Source organism: Ammospiza caudacuta, chromosome 6 (genome assembly GCF_027887145.1).
Source record: "Ammospiza caudacuta isolate bAmmCau1 chromosome 6, bAmmCau1.pri, whole genome shotgun sequence".
NCBI classification, from domain to species: Eukaryota; Metazoa; Chordata; class Aves; order Passeriformes; family Passerellidae; genus Ammospiza; species Ammospiza caudacuta.
The window spans coordinates 42,497,886-42,513,345 of NC_080598.1; the positions used below are offsets into that span (position 1 = coordinate 42,497,886).

A 15,460-nucleotide genomic window follows, 5' to 3' on the forward strand; every position below is an offset into this window, starting at 1 on the left:
TGTCTGATAAGAGTGGGAGAAGGACAGGGCAAACACACAGACACGGAGGGGGTGAGAGCAGCGGATATGATTGCCTGTTTTTAGTAGGAGCCATATTTATATTCCTTTTTTAAGTTCCATGGTTAAACTTGGCATGGAATTACAGCTTAAAAGATCAGTTTCAGATAATATGTCAGACTAGTTGATCAGACATTTTCAATATTTATTCTCTTTTTTCCAGGTTAGAAGTCGACTTTATGTAGGTAAGCTTATTTTTGATACTTAATTTTTCATATTTCTCTGGAATGTGACTTTATTCTTTCTTTTTTCACCTTTAATTATTTGGATGATGCAACATTTGCTTGTCTTTCACTTTTTAGGAAGGGAAAAACAGCTTGCCAATAAAGTTGCTGAACTAGTTGAAGAAAAATGCAAAATTCTTGAAAAACTCAGCCTCTGCAAAAAAGAGGTAACGGTCCTCATTTATTGCTTTCAGATGTGTTGTAGGAATGGATTCTATCAAGTAAAGTATTAACTTTTAGAAAAGTAAGATGTTTTAAAGCTTACAAAGGGATTCTTCAAATGCTTTTTTCTGTCAGTGTCTTTAAGAGCAGTGTCTTTAAGGTGTTAGCAAGTTCTGAGTTCAAACTATCAGTATGATATATTTCACTGGAATCAGCTTCAAGATGTCATATTTTTTTGTTTATATCACTGGGATAGTGTAGTAGGGTTAAGGCTTTCCTGATTTCCAGCAAGGTGCATTTGTGAATATTTAGGTGATATCTGCGTTTCAGAGCATTCCAAATTAATGCTAGTATTTAGTCAATTATTTACCTATATTCTGACATAAAGTAATTCCTTTTCAGTTTGAAGATTTACAGTTGTCTCTGAAGGATGGTAACACTCTGAAAGAATCAACAGATGCATCTTTTATTGAGGTAAAAGATTAATGGAAATTGTTGCTTCTACAATATAAGGCAGTATTTTAGCAAAAATGTGGCCCATATTAAAAAATACCCAAACAAACTAAGTAAAAACAATAACAAAAAAGTCAGGCAAACCCAAAAACTCCAACACAATAGTTTTAATTGGGTTACTGAAAATGACTTAAAATCAAAGCATTTAAATTAAGAGAAGCCTTTTTTAACAATTGCATTGAGGATGAGTAATACTAGAACAAATGGCATATTGGACAATATTTAAGGAGTAAATTGTTCCCGTTTCCAGGAGAGAGGGTAGTGCATGATTTTTTTTCCTCGCCTTATCTAATTAAAATAATTTCCACAGTCTACAGTTTTAAAGAAAAATTACCACTACATTGTTTATATCCCCCAAACTGAGAATATATTTGTAAAAGAGTTGTGGATAAGTGAAACAAATACCCAAGGCTCTATAAAATTAATGTTTAAAAAAGCAAGTAGGTTTATTTCATTTTGCACCTCAGATCCTGCAGAGCTAATTCTTAGTTTTTCTTCATGCTGGAGTCTCCAGAGTATTTGAGTAAAACATACTTTTCTGTCATATTTAAAATATACTTATTGTCTTCATATGTAGTTAATATCACATTTTATTAACTCACAAACCAACTTGATTTAGGAAATGCATGAAAAGCTGAACAAGTCAAACTTGAAACTCAACGAGGAAATAGAGAATCTAGAAAAAGAACTGGAAGAAGAAAAATCAAAGCAGTTGGAAAATGATACCTTGGTAAGAATAAGTAGAATCCTTTCTTTCTATTCATTTAAGAAAAAGTTCTCACAGAAGAAAATCTCTGCAGATAAGACAAACTATTTTCTTTGTGTGTTCTGAAATAAAAACTACATTTTCCATTTTGTCTTCCCTGTAACATTAGAAAAATGATAAAGGAAAATAGTCGAAAGAAGAAAAGCCAGTTTTGTTGCAACATGGTTTTACACACATTTTTACTGACTCAGCAGTAGAACTTTCTCAGTTTATAAATAAAAATAATTTTATCAATTGCCTAGACATTGTCAGTCAAATATGTGAAAGAAGGTGTATGACAACTAATAATTTTCAGGTGGCTGAAATTCAGGAGAAAGTGGAGTCTTTAGAGAATGAAGAAAAATCTATCCAGTCACAAATTGATGAGGTATGTCTAACCTTTATAGTTTCTGTTTTCAAATCTTTGCAATTTCTATGTTTGCCACGTAGTTAGTGCTTTAATTTTTTTTGTTCTGTTAGGGGTGCAGAGATCATATGCTGTGTAAACCAAAAGAGTTTGTAAAGCTTAGTACTTTGGTCTGGCTTGATTGAGCAACTTTTAATTTCATATAGTGATTGGCATTTATTGAGAAGTAGTTACCTTGTCTTTTCTTAGTTTTCTTACTCCTCAATGAAATTTTGCTGAATGTAAAACTACAATCAGCAAAAACTGTTGAAATTGTAGAGAAAATGTGACAATATATATGTAGCACAGCCAGAAAACCTAAGACAAGTCTGGTAATACCATCATGACCCTGCCTATATCTTCACCAATACCATTTAAGCAACAGACTTTTTAATTTCATTTAGGCCAAGTCCACCCTAAAAGTGTATCAGATTAATACTGAGAGACTCAAGACATCTGTTCAAGATGCAGTAGATGAAAACAGCCATCTCCAGGAAAGTGAGAAACAGGTAGGTTCTTCCTAGTCATCCTTAGAAATACTGTGTTTTCCTATGATACTGATAAATATGGTTTCTCCAAAGAGCTCATCCTCAACAAGTGTACTAACCTCTTGTGTGTTTTAGCAAATGGAATGGGGAAGAGGACATGGTTTTTAAAACAATTTTATGTTTGTATAAAATAATTCTGTTTTAAAAGAAATGCAGTAGTTACAGTTTGTGGGGAATCATGCATGGAGCTCAGTGGAAGGAGAGCATGTGGTAATATAATTCTGGTAAGAACTTTGCTGAGACCTGTTGGAAAGCAGGAATACCTGAACAAGTCCACTGCTAAGATTTTCTACAGAGGCAGAGAGAAAATTCTTTTACTTGGTCTAGAAAACGAAGGAAATTGAGGAATTGCAGAGTATTCTGAAGACAGGTAAAAAACATACTGTGGTACCACTGTAGAGGTATTAATTGAAAGTCAGGTATGTAATAGAGAGGAACAGAAAAGATTGTTACTTCCCAAATTTAATTGTGTATTTTCCTCAGTGCTGTAGCCAGATCACAAAGAACACTGAATATTTTAAAATATTTAGTATATGCAGTAGTTGTTTTACAGTGCAGCTATTTCTTTTTTCCTAATAAATAGATATTTTCTATGAACGTTTAATGTTCTGTGTAATGTTGGTTTGAGGTGGTTTATTGTAGTTTTAATGGATATGTGCTTATTTTCCTGACTGATTGGTGATCCGAGAGATATTATCACCCTGTTGTCTGAGGAATAACCTGATAGATATTTGCATGGGGGAAAGAGTAGTGGTGGGAGTGGAAGTACAGGCCTGTTGGTTTTTAGCAGTTTTATAAAAAGCTGGGGAGTGCTTTAGTCCTCTCTGTCAAAACATGGTGTATGTCAAACTTAGTGGTTCAGGAGAAAAGAAAGGGATACATGAAATAAAATTTTTTTTGCAGGAGGAATATTTCAGTTCTGCACAACTCTGTTAGTAAAACTTGGTCTTTTTCCCTAATTCTAGAAGCAGTCTATGTTTGTGATTAGCAAAAAAGGAAGACAGTTTTATTAAGAGCTGTGGGTGGAGAAGCAGTGGATTTGACTGTTATAAATGTGGGATTAAGTTACTTGAGAATTATATGCTTTCAGGAGTCTTTTTTTTTTCTAACCTCTACATCCTCTTCGTTTTCGTGAGGAGGAAGAGTCTGGTCTCAGTGCTGTGTTTCAAATGTGACAGTATTCTTATGTAATAAATTTTGAGAAGCAATACATAAATTTTTTAATAGAGAGGAGTTTTCTTTCCCCCCCCCCCCCCATGGTCATTTCTTGGGTTCAAATAGAAATAATCCAATTATTTGTGTGTGACAAAAATCTTCACTTTCCTTCCTTTTTATAAAGTAAAAAAATAGTACTTAGAGAAAGATAATAGTAAGTGCTGGCAATTGCCTATATTTCTTAGGCAATCATTTTACATCAAGGAAAACCAGGGGGGGAAAAAATCAGTAAAAACAATTTTCAGTGTTTAACTGCCACGTTCTTAGATGAAAAAAAGTTGGTTTGTATTCCTTCGAGATAAAACAACCTGGGTATAACTATTTCCTTAACCACATTATTTGCTACACTTTGTTGTTAACTGAGGTTTGTTGCAGTTTTTAGTAGCTTGAGAACATTTGTGCATATTGTAGTTTGTTGTGCTTTTTAGTAGATAAATAATCTAATGTTATTTGTTCCTGGAACCTGGTAAGGAAAAAAGAGAAAGTGTCTGCTTTATTTATTTGTGTTCTCATTTCTGAGGTGCTTTCTAATTGAGTGTTAGTTAACTGTATCAGAATATACATATCCTACTTGGTTTTTGTTTCTTACTTTTTTTTTCAAAGATGGAATTTTACATATGCTCCAAAGGTAACAAAGGTGTTATTTGTTCACAGAAACTAGAGTCCTTTCTTCCTCTGTTCATTTGCATAAATGGGTCATAATCTTCTGGCACATCATAGCTTAAACTTTATAGGAGATGTGCTGTTTCAGGTTTGTGATGTGTCAGAGAGAGGATTGGGCCTTTTAGGTTGAACAAGGGAAGTGTTAATGAACTTCTGTGCTTTGCTGTTTTTTTGGTTTTTCTTCTTCAGGATCATTGGAAATATATATTGCTTTAGCTCATTGCAAATCCTTGCTGTTTCTCTTTATTGTAATTCTTACAGGTGTATAAAGTCATGTAAATTTATTTTCTCTTTGGCTTCATGAAGAAGAAGTCTCTTAAAAGTCACCTTTTGATGATGGAAATGATAAAAATAGTTGTCTGTGTATGTCTTCTAATCTCTAATATGTTGTTTGCATGATGCTGCAAATTCATACATGGCTTTTATGGCTTGGAAAGTGCAATTGTGTGCCAAGGGGCAATGTGTGTTAATTCAATTCTAGTCACATACCTTTGGTTCTGTGCTGTCTGGTTTCTCTTTGATAAGTAGTGTTCAAGCTTGCTTATCTATTTGCATGGCAGTTCCCCTGTTTAATTACCATTTTCTGGTTGTATTTTTAGTACAACTGCCTGTTATGTTCTTCTTGCTCAACTTAGTTACTCTTTTCTGTACTTTTACTGCTCTTATATTGATAGCCTGTTCTGCAACTTCAGGCAGAAGAAGCCTTTTTTTAACAGAAATTTGCATTTGTTCAGTTTTGTTCTCACAATGTCATGAGTTAATTTGTTGCAGTGGTTATTTTTAATAGCTGGTGATAAGGTGTTCTAATCCCTTTACTCAGTAAAATATTTTTGTGAAATGAGATTTTACTAAGGAATATCTGTAAAATGTAACCTTGGAACCTACCTATCATTTTAGTTAAGCAGAGTCAATTGCAGAGATACATACTAGTAGGTGTTGATTACATACATCTGTGACTTTCATTAATGGGGAAGCTTTCTTAAAATAATATTTTAAAACTACTTCAAGAGGTATGGAGGAAGAGAAATAGTACAGTTTTGTAATTCACATGACTATAAATAACTGCCTAAAAGCTTCCTGTTTTCCCTTACTTCTTTGACTGTTTCTAAGTTGAAAAGGCACAGGCACCATTTCAGAAGTGTGTATTCCTATTGGGGTGTGTTTTCCATCCATTCTCCAGTGTATGTCATTGTTAAATAAATTGTCACTATTTTATATTCATTGCTATTGTCACATCAAGGTTTTTAAACTTCAGTGGAATAAACTAAACATGTGCTATAAATGCTTCAAAATATCCTAACAACTAATTACAATGGACAGCTATAGCAGCTAAAGCTACTGAACTAAACATAGAAGTCTTAATTTTCAACTCTTTGGCTAACTTTCTTGTGCTCTTATCTCTGTTAATTCTTACTGATGGGTGAGAGGTTTAAGTCCCACTTATGTGTAGCCAATACCTGTAACAGGCTCAGTGCTATTTATCCTCAATTCTTGGTTTTGTAGGCTGTCACACTAATCTGGTATTTCCCTTTTTAGCTTTTACAAGAAGCTGAAGGATGGGGTGAACGACTTAGTGAACTAAATGAACAAACAAAGATGTTTGAGTCTTCTAAAACAGATGTAGAAGAAGTTTTGAAAAATAAAGAGAGCCAAATCAAGGTAAAATTATGACATTTAGGATTGAATAAAATTATTCAGACTGATGCTAATCATAGAGTTCCAAGAAAGCCTGACAACCTCTCTTTGTCTTAATATGCCTTAGACTGTTTGGGGCTTTTGTTTGCTGTCTCTATTCTCTAATGTAATGTTTCTGGCTAAGCAAAAAAAGGTTGCTTAGCAACACAATGGAGCTGTCTGATAAAGACAACTAAGGAAAAACTCTTTTAGTTCTGATAGAATATTGGCTTTTCCCCCTGTCCCCAGTTTGTAGTGTGGAACTTGAGTGTATATTCTTATAGTTGTGTACCTTACATATACAAGCCACACTAAAATCATCCATGCTTAGAGCTCTCTGAAAATTCTTCACAAGGATGTGCCTGTTGACCTGCAAATACATGCTTTGATAGAAAAAGTGTTATCAGGCATCTAGAATCTTGTATGTGGGCCTGACTTAATCTACTAAGGGAACTAAATAAAGGACAGAAATCTTAGAAAGTAATTGTAATGATAGCTACATTTTCATTGCTTTTATTTGGTTGTGAGGTTCTTGTGTGCTTTTTCTTAGTCGCTGACACAATACATACTGAACATGAAAGACTGGAGTTCAGCAATACAAGAAGATGGTGACACTGAAGACAACCACTGGGACACAGATATAAAGGGGGAAACAGAGAATGGAGAGCCCTTAGGTATGGTTTCCCTATTTAAATATTTAACAGATGTTTTAGAAGTACAGAACTGACTAACTGCCAGGAAAGTTGCAAGATTAGCTTTGTAGAAGTCAGATTTTTAATTCTCACCCAATGTCATTCATGTTGGACAGTTAACTGATGCTTGGACATCTCTGGAATAGCAACCTATTTTCCTGTTCAGCACTGTGTGGCATACAGACTGTCATAGAGCAATGTAAAGACTCAGGGGTCAGTCTCTTGCAGAATTCTGCAGTACATGTCTCTATATTAAGCAGTGACTTTGTGGCATTTCTAGGTGGAAATCTTCCTTTTATTTATTCTTCAAGTTCCTCCCAGCAGTAGTAGTGAGGGTCCTTAGAGCCTAATTTTTTCTTCCTTATCCTTACAGAGGTGTTGCTTGTTGCAGGCAGTGTGGTAGCAGTGTCATCTAAGGGTGTAGATGTGAGTCCCCTTAAACAGCAACACAGAAAAGCTCTTCTTCCTCCTCTTTCTTGCTGCAGCTTCTTTTTGTGCTGGTACTTATGGTACCACAGGGCACAAGCCCATCAATCTTGGAGTGTGTATTCAGCATCTCACTGTTAGCATGACCAGTCTGAGTTGTGATTGACTGGCAAACAAAGCACTACAATGGCGTATCTTCTACTCACACCCCTGCTTTGGTTTTGCTCCTTTATCCTCCAAGTATGCTGTGCCTGTTGTTAGCATACCTATGTTTTATGTTGGCATTGCTCTTGTACAAAAACCAAATAATAGCAATAATCCCTGTCACAAACCCTTTCATGCTTTTTACATGATTTATTGTTCTATTCCTTCAAGCAGATGATGAGCAAAAACGAACTGTAAAGAAATTGATCTATGCTGCAAAGGTACGTGATTTTAAGAAGCTTGTGGGTAGAAGAGGGGAAACTAACTAATATGTAGTTATTCTGGTAATACCAGTATCAGAGTTTAGCATATTTTAAAGTTTAATTAGATATTTTTGCATGCAAGCACTTTCTTAATCTTGTAATCTTATAATGTTCTCCTTTTTTTTCAATATTGATTGTAGTTAAATGCTTGTTTAAAGACCATGGAAGCAGAAAGAGATCAAATGTATTCAAAACTGTCTGATGAAAATAAAGCTAAAGAAGAACTTATGGGTAATTAAATTCTGTTTTGCCTTTAAGATGCTGCTTTGGTAAAATGGTGTTACAGGCTGCAAGTATTAATTCCAGTAAAAACTGAATTAAGTTTACAGTAATAACTACTTGATTTTTAAAATTAATTTTTAAGTTGCTTAGCTATTTTAAAGACATGATTTTAGATGTGGAGCAATCAAAGTCGTAATTTGGTTGCACTCTGTTGGAATATTCTGTAACTATAAAGTTAGCTATAGAATCTTAAAATACAAGAGCAAAGTAATGTTAATAAATACATAATACCTTCTTTACATAATTTCTGGACATGAAACAGTAAAGTTTTATTCTAAATTTTAAAACCATCTATTAAAAGGGTAGCTTAATTATAGATAGTTTGTAATGGGTGCAAGCTCAATCCTTAAAATATAAAGTACTGCATTTAGAGAATTGAACTTAAAAACATCTTGCTCTGTTTCTTTTCCTCTGTTGTGTAGGACATAGTGAATTAAACCTTATGAAATGAAAACAACTCAAGTTCAAAATTAAAACCTGTAATTAGCTATTGCTTTCAAAATCATAGCTGGCAGAGTAGCCATCACTTGTGAATGTATGGCTTTGTTATTTGGGTTAAATGTTAAATGCTCTGTCAGACTGTATTTTTCAGTTTCTTAACAGTCCTTTAAACATGTTCCTTGTGCTAGTGAGTTCTCCAAATTGACTGTAGCTCTGTCCCATGAAGATGTTCAAACTTATTTGAAGCTTTGTTATATTTCTTGAAAAGAGGCACAGGAATAATAAATAGGAAAAGAAACATGATTTTGAATTCAATTTGGAAAGATAAAGGTAGTTTGACAAATCTGAGTTACCCATTCAGGCTGTTGAGGAGGACCTTGTATAGGTATATCTGCAAGAGCATGTGGTGTGGTGCTGGTTGTACTCCTTCAGTCAAGTAATTACAATAGTAAGAGCCCTAAATGAAAATGTAGATTCTGAATTACAAAACTGTGTTGTTTTCAAAGAAGTTACGTGGTTTAGAGCAAAGGCCTGACACACACAGGGCTGCACTTTGTGGCAGGTAGAGAGTATAATTGATGGTTTCTCATTTTGTGTCATATATTGAAATATGTTAACTTTGTATCTTATGTCACTAAATCAACATAGAATCAAAGGTTTTTACAGACTTTTGTGTACTGAAATATTGCCAATGTGTTATCCCAGTATAATTATCTCTACTTTTGACAGAACGCATAGAAACCCTCCAAAGCCAGCAAGCTTCCTTGCAGTCTGAAAATGAATCTTTTGAAAGCGAAGTTCAAAAGCTTCAGCAGAAGCTTAAAGTAATGACTGAGCTTTATCAAGAGAATGAAATGAAACTACACAGGTGCTGGTTCCTCTTCTTATCTTGAATGCTTCTTATCTTCAATGCTGTTTGATTTGAATGTAACTCTGATTTGTGAGACTGAAAATTATTGAAAGTTTGCATGCTGCTTTCCAGAATTTTCTGAATTGTGTAGACAATTTATTACACTTTCATGCACATTTGTGTTTACAGAAGTTTATAGAAACTGTTTGCATGAACCAGTTCATTTTAGGACTTTACCATAAGCAAGTACAGAAACAAAGTAACAGATTTTTAATCTGTGAAATAAGGCAATTAAAGTAGGACAGCTTGATTATTTTTTCTTTAATTGAATTATTATTTGATGTAATACATGTATCAAAGTTGCTGAAAGAAAATAAGTAGGTGCTTTAACTGTGAGATGTATTTTATATAATAGAGCAAGGAATGTGAGAGGAATGACAAGATAGATATAAAACTAAACACGACATAGGCAAGCTCTTGGTGGTAAGCGATATAGAACCCTTGTGAATCAGGCTTTCCTCACCAGGAAAACCAGGAGATGAAGACTGTACTATCTGCCTCACAGTCAGAATGTTAGTAGGGATTATGACCTAGTGATTGAAATCAGAAATATGTTTAGGACTAGAAATTAAAGTTGATTGGTTCAGGGCATGTGGTAACCTTCAGGAGTGTGTGTGTATGTGTGTGGCAGCAGAGGGCATCACTTTAGGCCATGTGTAAAATTAGTTTTACTAATCAGAAATTATTTCTTCAAAGGGTGGGCATAATCTTGAAAGCAGCAAGAGAATCAGCGCAAGACTAGATCCTGTACTGAGCAGTGTGCAGGACCTTTTTGAAGTATTACTTTCAGTAATCTGCTCTGTAGCATGTATCTGTGTAGATATTTAGCATCTTTGTAGATGCAATAAATCCTAGAAATCACTGCGTTAGTATTTTGATTTTTTAAAAAAGAACAGGGAGGGAGTGGGAAGGAACCTGTTTAAAAAAAGATACAATAAGCAGGCAGAAAGCAGACTGTGTGGGTGGTATTTAAAAATAACCTCACTAAAACTCAGCAAATGTACACTGCTTATCAAAGAATTTTAGAAAAGCCAAAAAGGAGTGGGGAGAAGCAGGTGGGGTGATGTAGCAGTACAAAAAAACCCTTAGAATTAATTAAAGCAATGTTTAAAAATTGAATCTGTTCAAACAGGGAAAATGATAAAGTAGGAAACGAAGATTGAGTAGAAAATAAATTTAAATCATGTTCACAAGATCTATGATTTAGACAGCTTGATTGTTAAGAGCTGCTGTTCACAGGAAAATGTCCAGTTTATCCATTCAGGGCTGTAGTCAGCAGTGGTATCCATGTGTGTTTTGCAGAACTATCTTATGCATGAGTTTTTTCTTCTGTAATGCCCAATAATGCATTAGGATGAAAAAGGAGGACCTGGAAAGACTTCTTTTTTTTTTTTTAATTGCTAGTAGCATTCTTTTTTTCCTCTAGAAAATTATTTTTAGAAAATACCAGAACAAATCTCTGACTGTTAGCGTAGTTTGGGTTTTAGTTTGTTTGATATGATTTGTGGCTGCTTTCAAAATTGTTGACTTGAAACAAAATTAACCATAATTTTGAATTTTGTTTAAAGGAAGTTGACAGTAGAAGAGAGGGAACGTCTACAGAAGGAAGAAAAGCTTTCTAAAGTAGATGAAAAAATTACTCATGCTGCTGAAGAACTTAACAGCTACAGGTAATTGCAGATTTTAGTTGTTGTAATCACTTGTTCCAAAGTGAAGAAAGTGCAATAAAGAATTTAAAAAAACACAGCATAAGCAAATGTATTTTCTTCCAGTTTCTCTGTGGCGTATGTGTGTTAGACACTGGTTTGTGTGTAATAATACAGATGATGGGTGGTTTTACGTTTTAAAAAAGTTAAAATATTAAAACATTTGGGTGTTAAAGATTATGGCATCTGCTCTTCCATTAGAATCCTAATTGTACTGGTTCAGTAGCTTTAATGGTGTGGTAGAAGGGGGTCTCTAATCTAGTTCTCCTTAATGAACAAAGCTAAAAATAAAAAGTTAAGAGAATGTTGTGAAATATATGGAATGTTCAGTTTTCATACAGAGCTAACATTTCTGCTGTATAGTTATAGTATTCTATTTCTATTTCTCAAAGCTTTTCAGATAGTCCTGTTGCTTAGAAATTATTTACTAAAATATTGTCAGGGGTGAATATTTGCTGTAGCTGTTTCCTAACTGCTTTCCTCTGGTTTTTGTTACACCAGCTGTGTACCTCTGGGTTTTTTCTGCATTTCCTCTCACTGTGGCATAATTTTTCAATATGTAATGTATATTTGCCATTTTACTTCAGTGTTTATGGGGGTATGGTTCAGTTAGTTAGGCCTGACTGAACAGTAGTGATGAATACTTCTTCTTTGTGGACATTCTTCACTATCCATACAGGAAGACAGAATTCACTCTTCCTGATTTATCCAGAACACGCATTTTGTAGGCATCCCAATTTTAAAGATAATATTAATATTGCAAATTGAGTATAACCAAGCATTGTCTGTGTCTTTGTCCCACCTGCTGAGAAAGTGTAGAACCCAGAGAGGCTGTGCACAGGCAGCTGGCAGCAAAGGTGGCATCAGACATGTGGTCTTGAAGTAACTTCAGTGCAGGTGCCTGTCCCTCAGGGCTGCCTGTGACAGTGTGGTGCTCCAGCCACATCAGTTCCTGTGCTGAGCTGGCTGAGGCTGGCTGCTAGGGCATGTGAGGAAGGACAGCCTTTATGCTGGAAACATCACAAACCACTGAAAAATTGGGGGTTTGGGTTCTGTTCTCTTGTTTGCATCCCTGTTTGCCTCAAATGTAAGGCTAGAATTTCCACTGTTAGTATAATTTTTTATGTCCCATGGCCCTAAGTGACAATGCTGTCTTTTGGATTTAAAAAAATCTCAATTACACCTTGTTTGTTGTGAGTGTATTGTATTCCAAACTTTCCTGCACGTTTTATTACAATATCATAAATTCTCATTTTGTTACAGAGAGCGAGCAAAGGACCTGGAAGAGGAGCTGGAGAGAACCATTCGCTCTTATGAGAATCAGGTATTTTGTGCTGTGTGACTACATCCATCCCAGCAGGAGGGATTTACTGCAACTGGAATACCACTTGCTGTTAGCTTGTGAACTCTGTTTGGCTTGGCTTGGCTTGGCTTTGTTGGGTGTCTAATTTTGCCTCCCGCTCCCTCTCACCAGATAACTTTCCAATAAAGTTGAATTTTCAGTTTAGGCACCTCATTATAAATTGCCCACACACATTAAATTTATAAAAAGAGCATATAATCCTAAGTTTTGGGGTCTAGGTGAATAATTAATCTCTCCTTCACAGATTACTTCACATGAGAAAAAAGCTCATGATAATTGGGTAAGTTCCAAATACTGCATTTTCTGTGTTTTCTGCATTTTCATTATTTGAAAAGTTTGCTTTATCGCCTCTTGGTTCATACTAAAAACAGATCATCAACATTATCTCTAACCTTTCACTTTGAAACATATTTCTTGCATAAATACACAAAAGCATGTTGAAAACACTTCTATTATATAAAATAGTTGGAGAAATTGAACTGGACACTTATGAACACAGTAGAATGATAATATTATACCATTTGTTATAGCAATAAATCTGCTGGAAGAACATGACACCATATAACAAATGTGTGACATTTTGCTAATAATGAAAGCTTTTGGCCTTGTTTCAATGCCATTTTGATATTTTCTTTGGGTGTACTTCACTTCTTTTATCTACAAGTAGAACACGTTATGTCCTGTCAGAACAGTATGTTCCATTGACAGCTTCCTAACAATGTTTCTACAAAATTTGTTTTTGCCTTTTTTTCCAAACAGGAAAATTTAAACTATCTCCTGACTAATACATTCTTCACTTTCACAGAATATCTGAGATAAAATCCTGCTAAAAGCTGTGATGCTTTGTGGTCATAATTCCAGAGATTTTATCTATCTGATTTTAAAATACAAAAATTATAAAATTCTTACATAGAATTTGAGACTTCAGATCTTCTGTAAATGCTTCAAAGCAGGTGTAACCAAAGAATTCAATTTCTGAAGTTTTAAGAACCTGCAGGAAAGCCTTATCATTCCTCCAAAATTTGAGTTTTAGAGCTGCTAATATAATTTGCTGACATATGTGAGGCTCCATATATGAGTCATCTCTTGCGAAAATGCAATTTATACACTTCACATAAAATGTCTTGGACCTAGGAATTGTCATATTTATGAAGCATTTAATCAAAAAATAGCAATATCTAAGCCTGGTTTTTGTCCTTTCTCAAAGCTGACAGCCCGAGCAGCTGAAAGACACCTCAATGATATAAAAAAAGAAAATGCACATAACAGACAAAAGTAAGTGCAGTTCTTCTCCACTCCTAAACAAATGCAGTTTGGCATGTGTTGGATTTAGGCAGATTGATGTTTTCTGTTAATGTATTGTGGCCCAAATACAGCAGAGAGATCACAGTGTTTGAGTTCTGAAAGAAGGGGAGTCACTTGAGCTTTCCTGTAATAATGACATGCAAGAAAGTAAGAACTGAGGAACTATGTGAAGTATTGAAATACCTGGGGAAAGAAGCAGAATGTAGTACTAGAACACAAATGTTGGGGGGGAGGGGGGGGATTGTTTGTTTTAAGTTAGTAAAATGATTTCACAGCTTATCTCAGAAGTTAATGCTGAACTAACAGTGGTCACTGAGAGGAACTTTCAGGTGTGAGGTTAACTCACACTTGGAGGGCAGTAGAGTGATGTCATATTAAGAATGTGACATCTAAAATGCAACTTCAACTTCGGAATTACAGTTTAAACACAGCAGCATAGAGAAATACTCTCAGGCATAAGTTCAGAGTACTGTGACAACCTTTATCATATTTATTTAGGAAATAAAATACCTTGCTTCATTAACCAGTTAGGTAGACAGCCTGGCAGTAAACAGTGTAGTCTGGTAAAGCTTTTGCATTTATTAGTCACTTACTACTTATTTGTTGTCTCTTTGCAGATTAACTGAAGCAGAATTTAAACTTGAACTTTTAGAAAAAGACCCTTATGCTCTTGATATTCCAATGAGACCATTTGGCAGAGGTACAGTATTGAATTGTAAAATAGAGCCTAATTCTTTTGGTTTATGGTTTTGTTTCCCAAGACCACACATATTTAATTGTTTGAAAACTATCTTGGCTATGTGTATGTACAATACCAGTCATTTTAAAAAAATAATTGGGTCATAAGTGACTCTAGGTCACATCAAGTATTTTGTTGAAACTAAGAACATTTGTATTTTTGATGAGAGTAGACTGGGAATATGTTATGCATGGTAATGAGAGCACAGTTTTCATTTTAGTTACACAGTTTAGTTTTTAACTTCACATGAGAAGTTATTTATGCAGTTGTTAAACTAAGTATTGTGAACTTGAGTATTTTGTTTTAACTGTTCCAGAGCATTCCCCATATGGACCCTCACCAATGGGCCGGCCTTCATCTGAAACAAGAGCTTTTCTTTCCCCTCCAACTTTATTGGAGGGTCCTTTAAGGCTTTCACCTATGCTTCCAGGTGGAGGAGGAGGAAGAGGTACAATTCTTAAACTTGAAAATGTATCTATTCTGGATTTCTCTCTCCTCTCCTATAAACCTGTCACACCTTTTCCTCTTGTTAGTGACATAAAGTATTAAAACAACCAATTCAACATCAACAGTTAATTGAACAAACTCTTCCTGCTTTACAGCTTGCTTCTAAAGCTTTTTAATGTGTAACAGTGCAATTGGAAATCTAGTTTTTTTGGTAGGTTGGTCAGTGGATTCATTTTAGAAGCATAAATTAAGAGAAGTAAAAAGCCAGACTTATCCCTTGTCTTTTCTTTCTTGGACAGATGGGATTCTGCTGAACTAAGTGTGATTGTAAAGTAAAAAGGAGTAAATTATTTTTCTGAAGAAAGAATACCACCCCTTCCATCTAATTGGTCTACAGTCTGTCAGAGAATGTTGTCAAAAACACGAGGCAGTTTTATTGGAGGTTGTGGTATTAGAAAGTTACTGGTTCAGTAAT

At 34.8% G+C, this 15,460-nt stretch overlaps 1 protein-coding gene across 4 annotated transcripts in view; it reads left to right on the forward strand.

Moving 5' to 3' along the window:
* MIA2 (MIA SH3 domain ER export factor 2) overlaps positions 1–15,460 on the forward strand; it is a 35,150-nt gene that overhangs the window by 12,136 nt on the left and 7,554 nt on the right. For 2 of the 4 annotated variants that reach the window (XM_058807623.1, XM_058807621.1), the window contains 17 exons: positions 221–242; positions 360–448; positions 846–917; positions 1,576–1,686; positions 2,018–2,089; positions 2,512–2,616; positions 6,070–6,192; positions 6,758–6,881; positions 7,704–7,750; positions 7,933–8,023; positions 9,245–9,383; positions 10,994–11,095; positions 12,395–12,455; positions 12,739–12,774; positions 13,702–13,769; positions 14,417–14,499; positions 14,855–14,986. In XM_058807623.1, the coding sequence (XP_058663606.1) occupies positions 221–242; positions 360–448; positions 846–917; positions 1,576–1,686; positions 2,018–2,089; positions 2,512–2,616; positions 6,070–6,192; positions 6,758–6,881; positions 7,704–7,750; positions 7,933–8,023; positions 9,245–9,383; positions 10,994–11,095; positions 12,395–12,455; positions 12,739–12,774; positions 13,702–13,769; positions 14,417–14,499; positions 14,855–14,986 (1,477 nt within the window). Of the gene's footprint in view, positions 1–220; positions 243–359; positions 449–845; positions 918–1,575; positions 1,687–2,017; positions 2,090–2,511; positions 2,617–6,069; positions 6,193–6,757; positions 6,882–7,700; positions 7,751–7,932; positions 8,024–9,244; positions 9,384–10,993; positions 11,096–12,394; positions 12,456–12,738; positions 12,775–13,701; positions 13,770–14,416; positions 14,500–14,854; positions 14,987–15,460 lie in introns of all 4 variants that reach the window. The other 2 variants (XM_058807620.1, XM_058807622.1) reach the window with 2 other exon arrangements.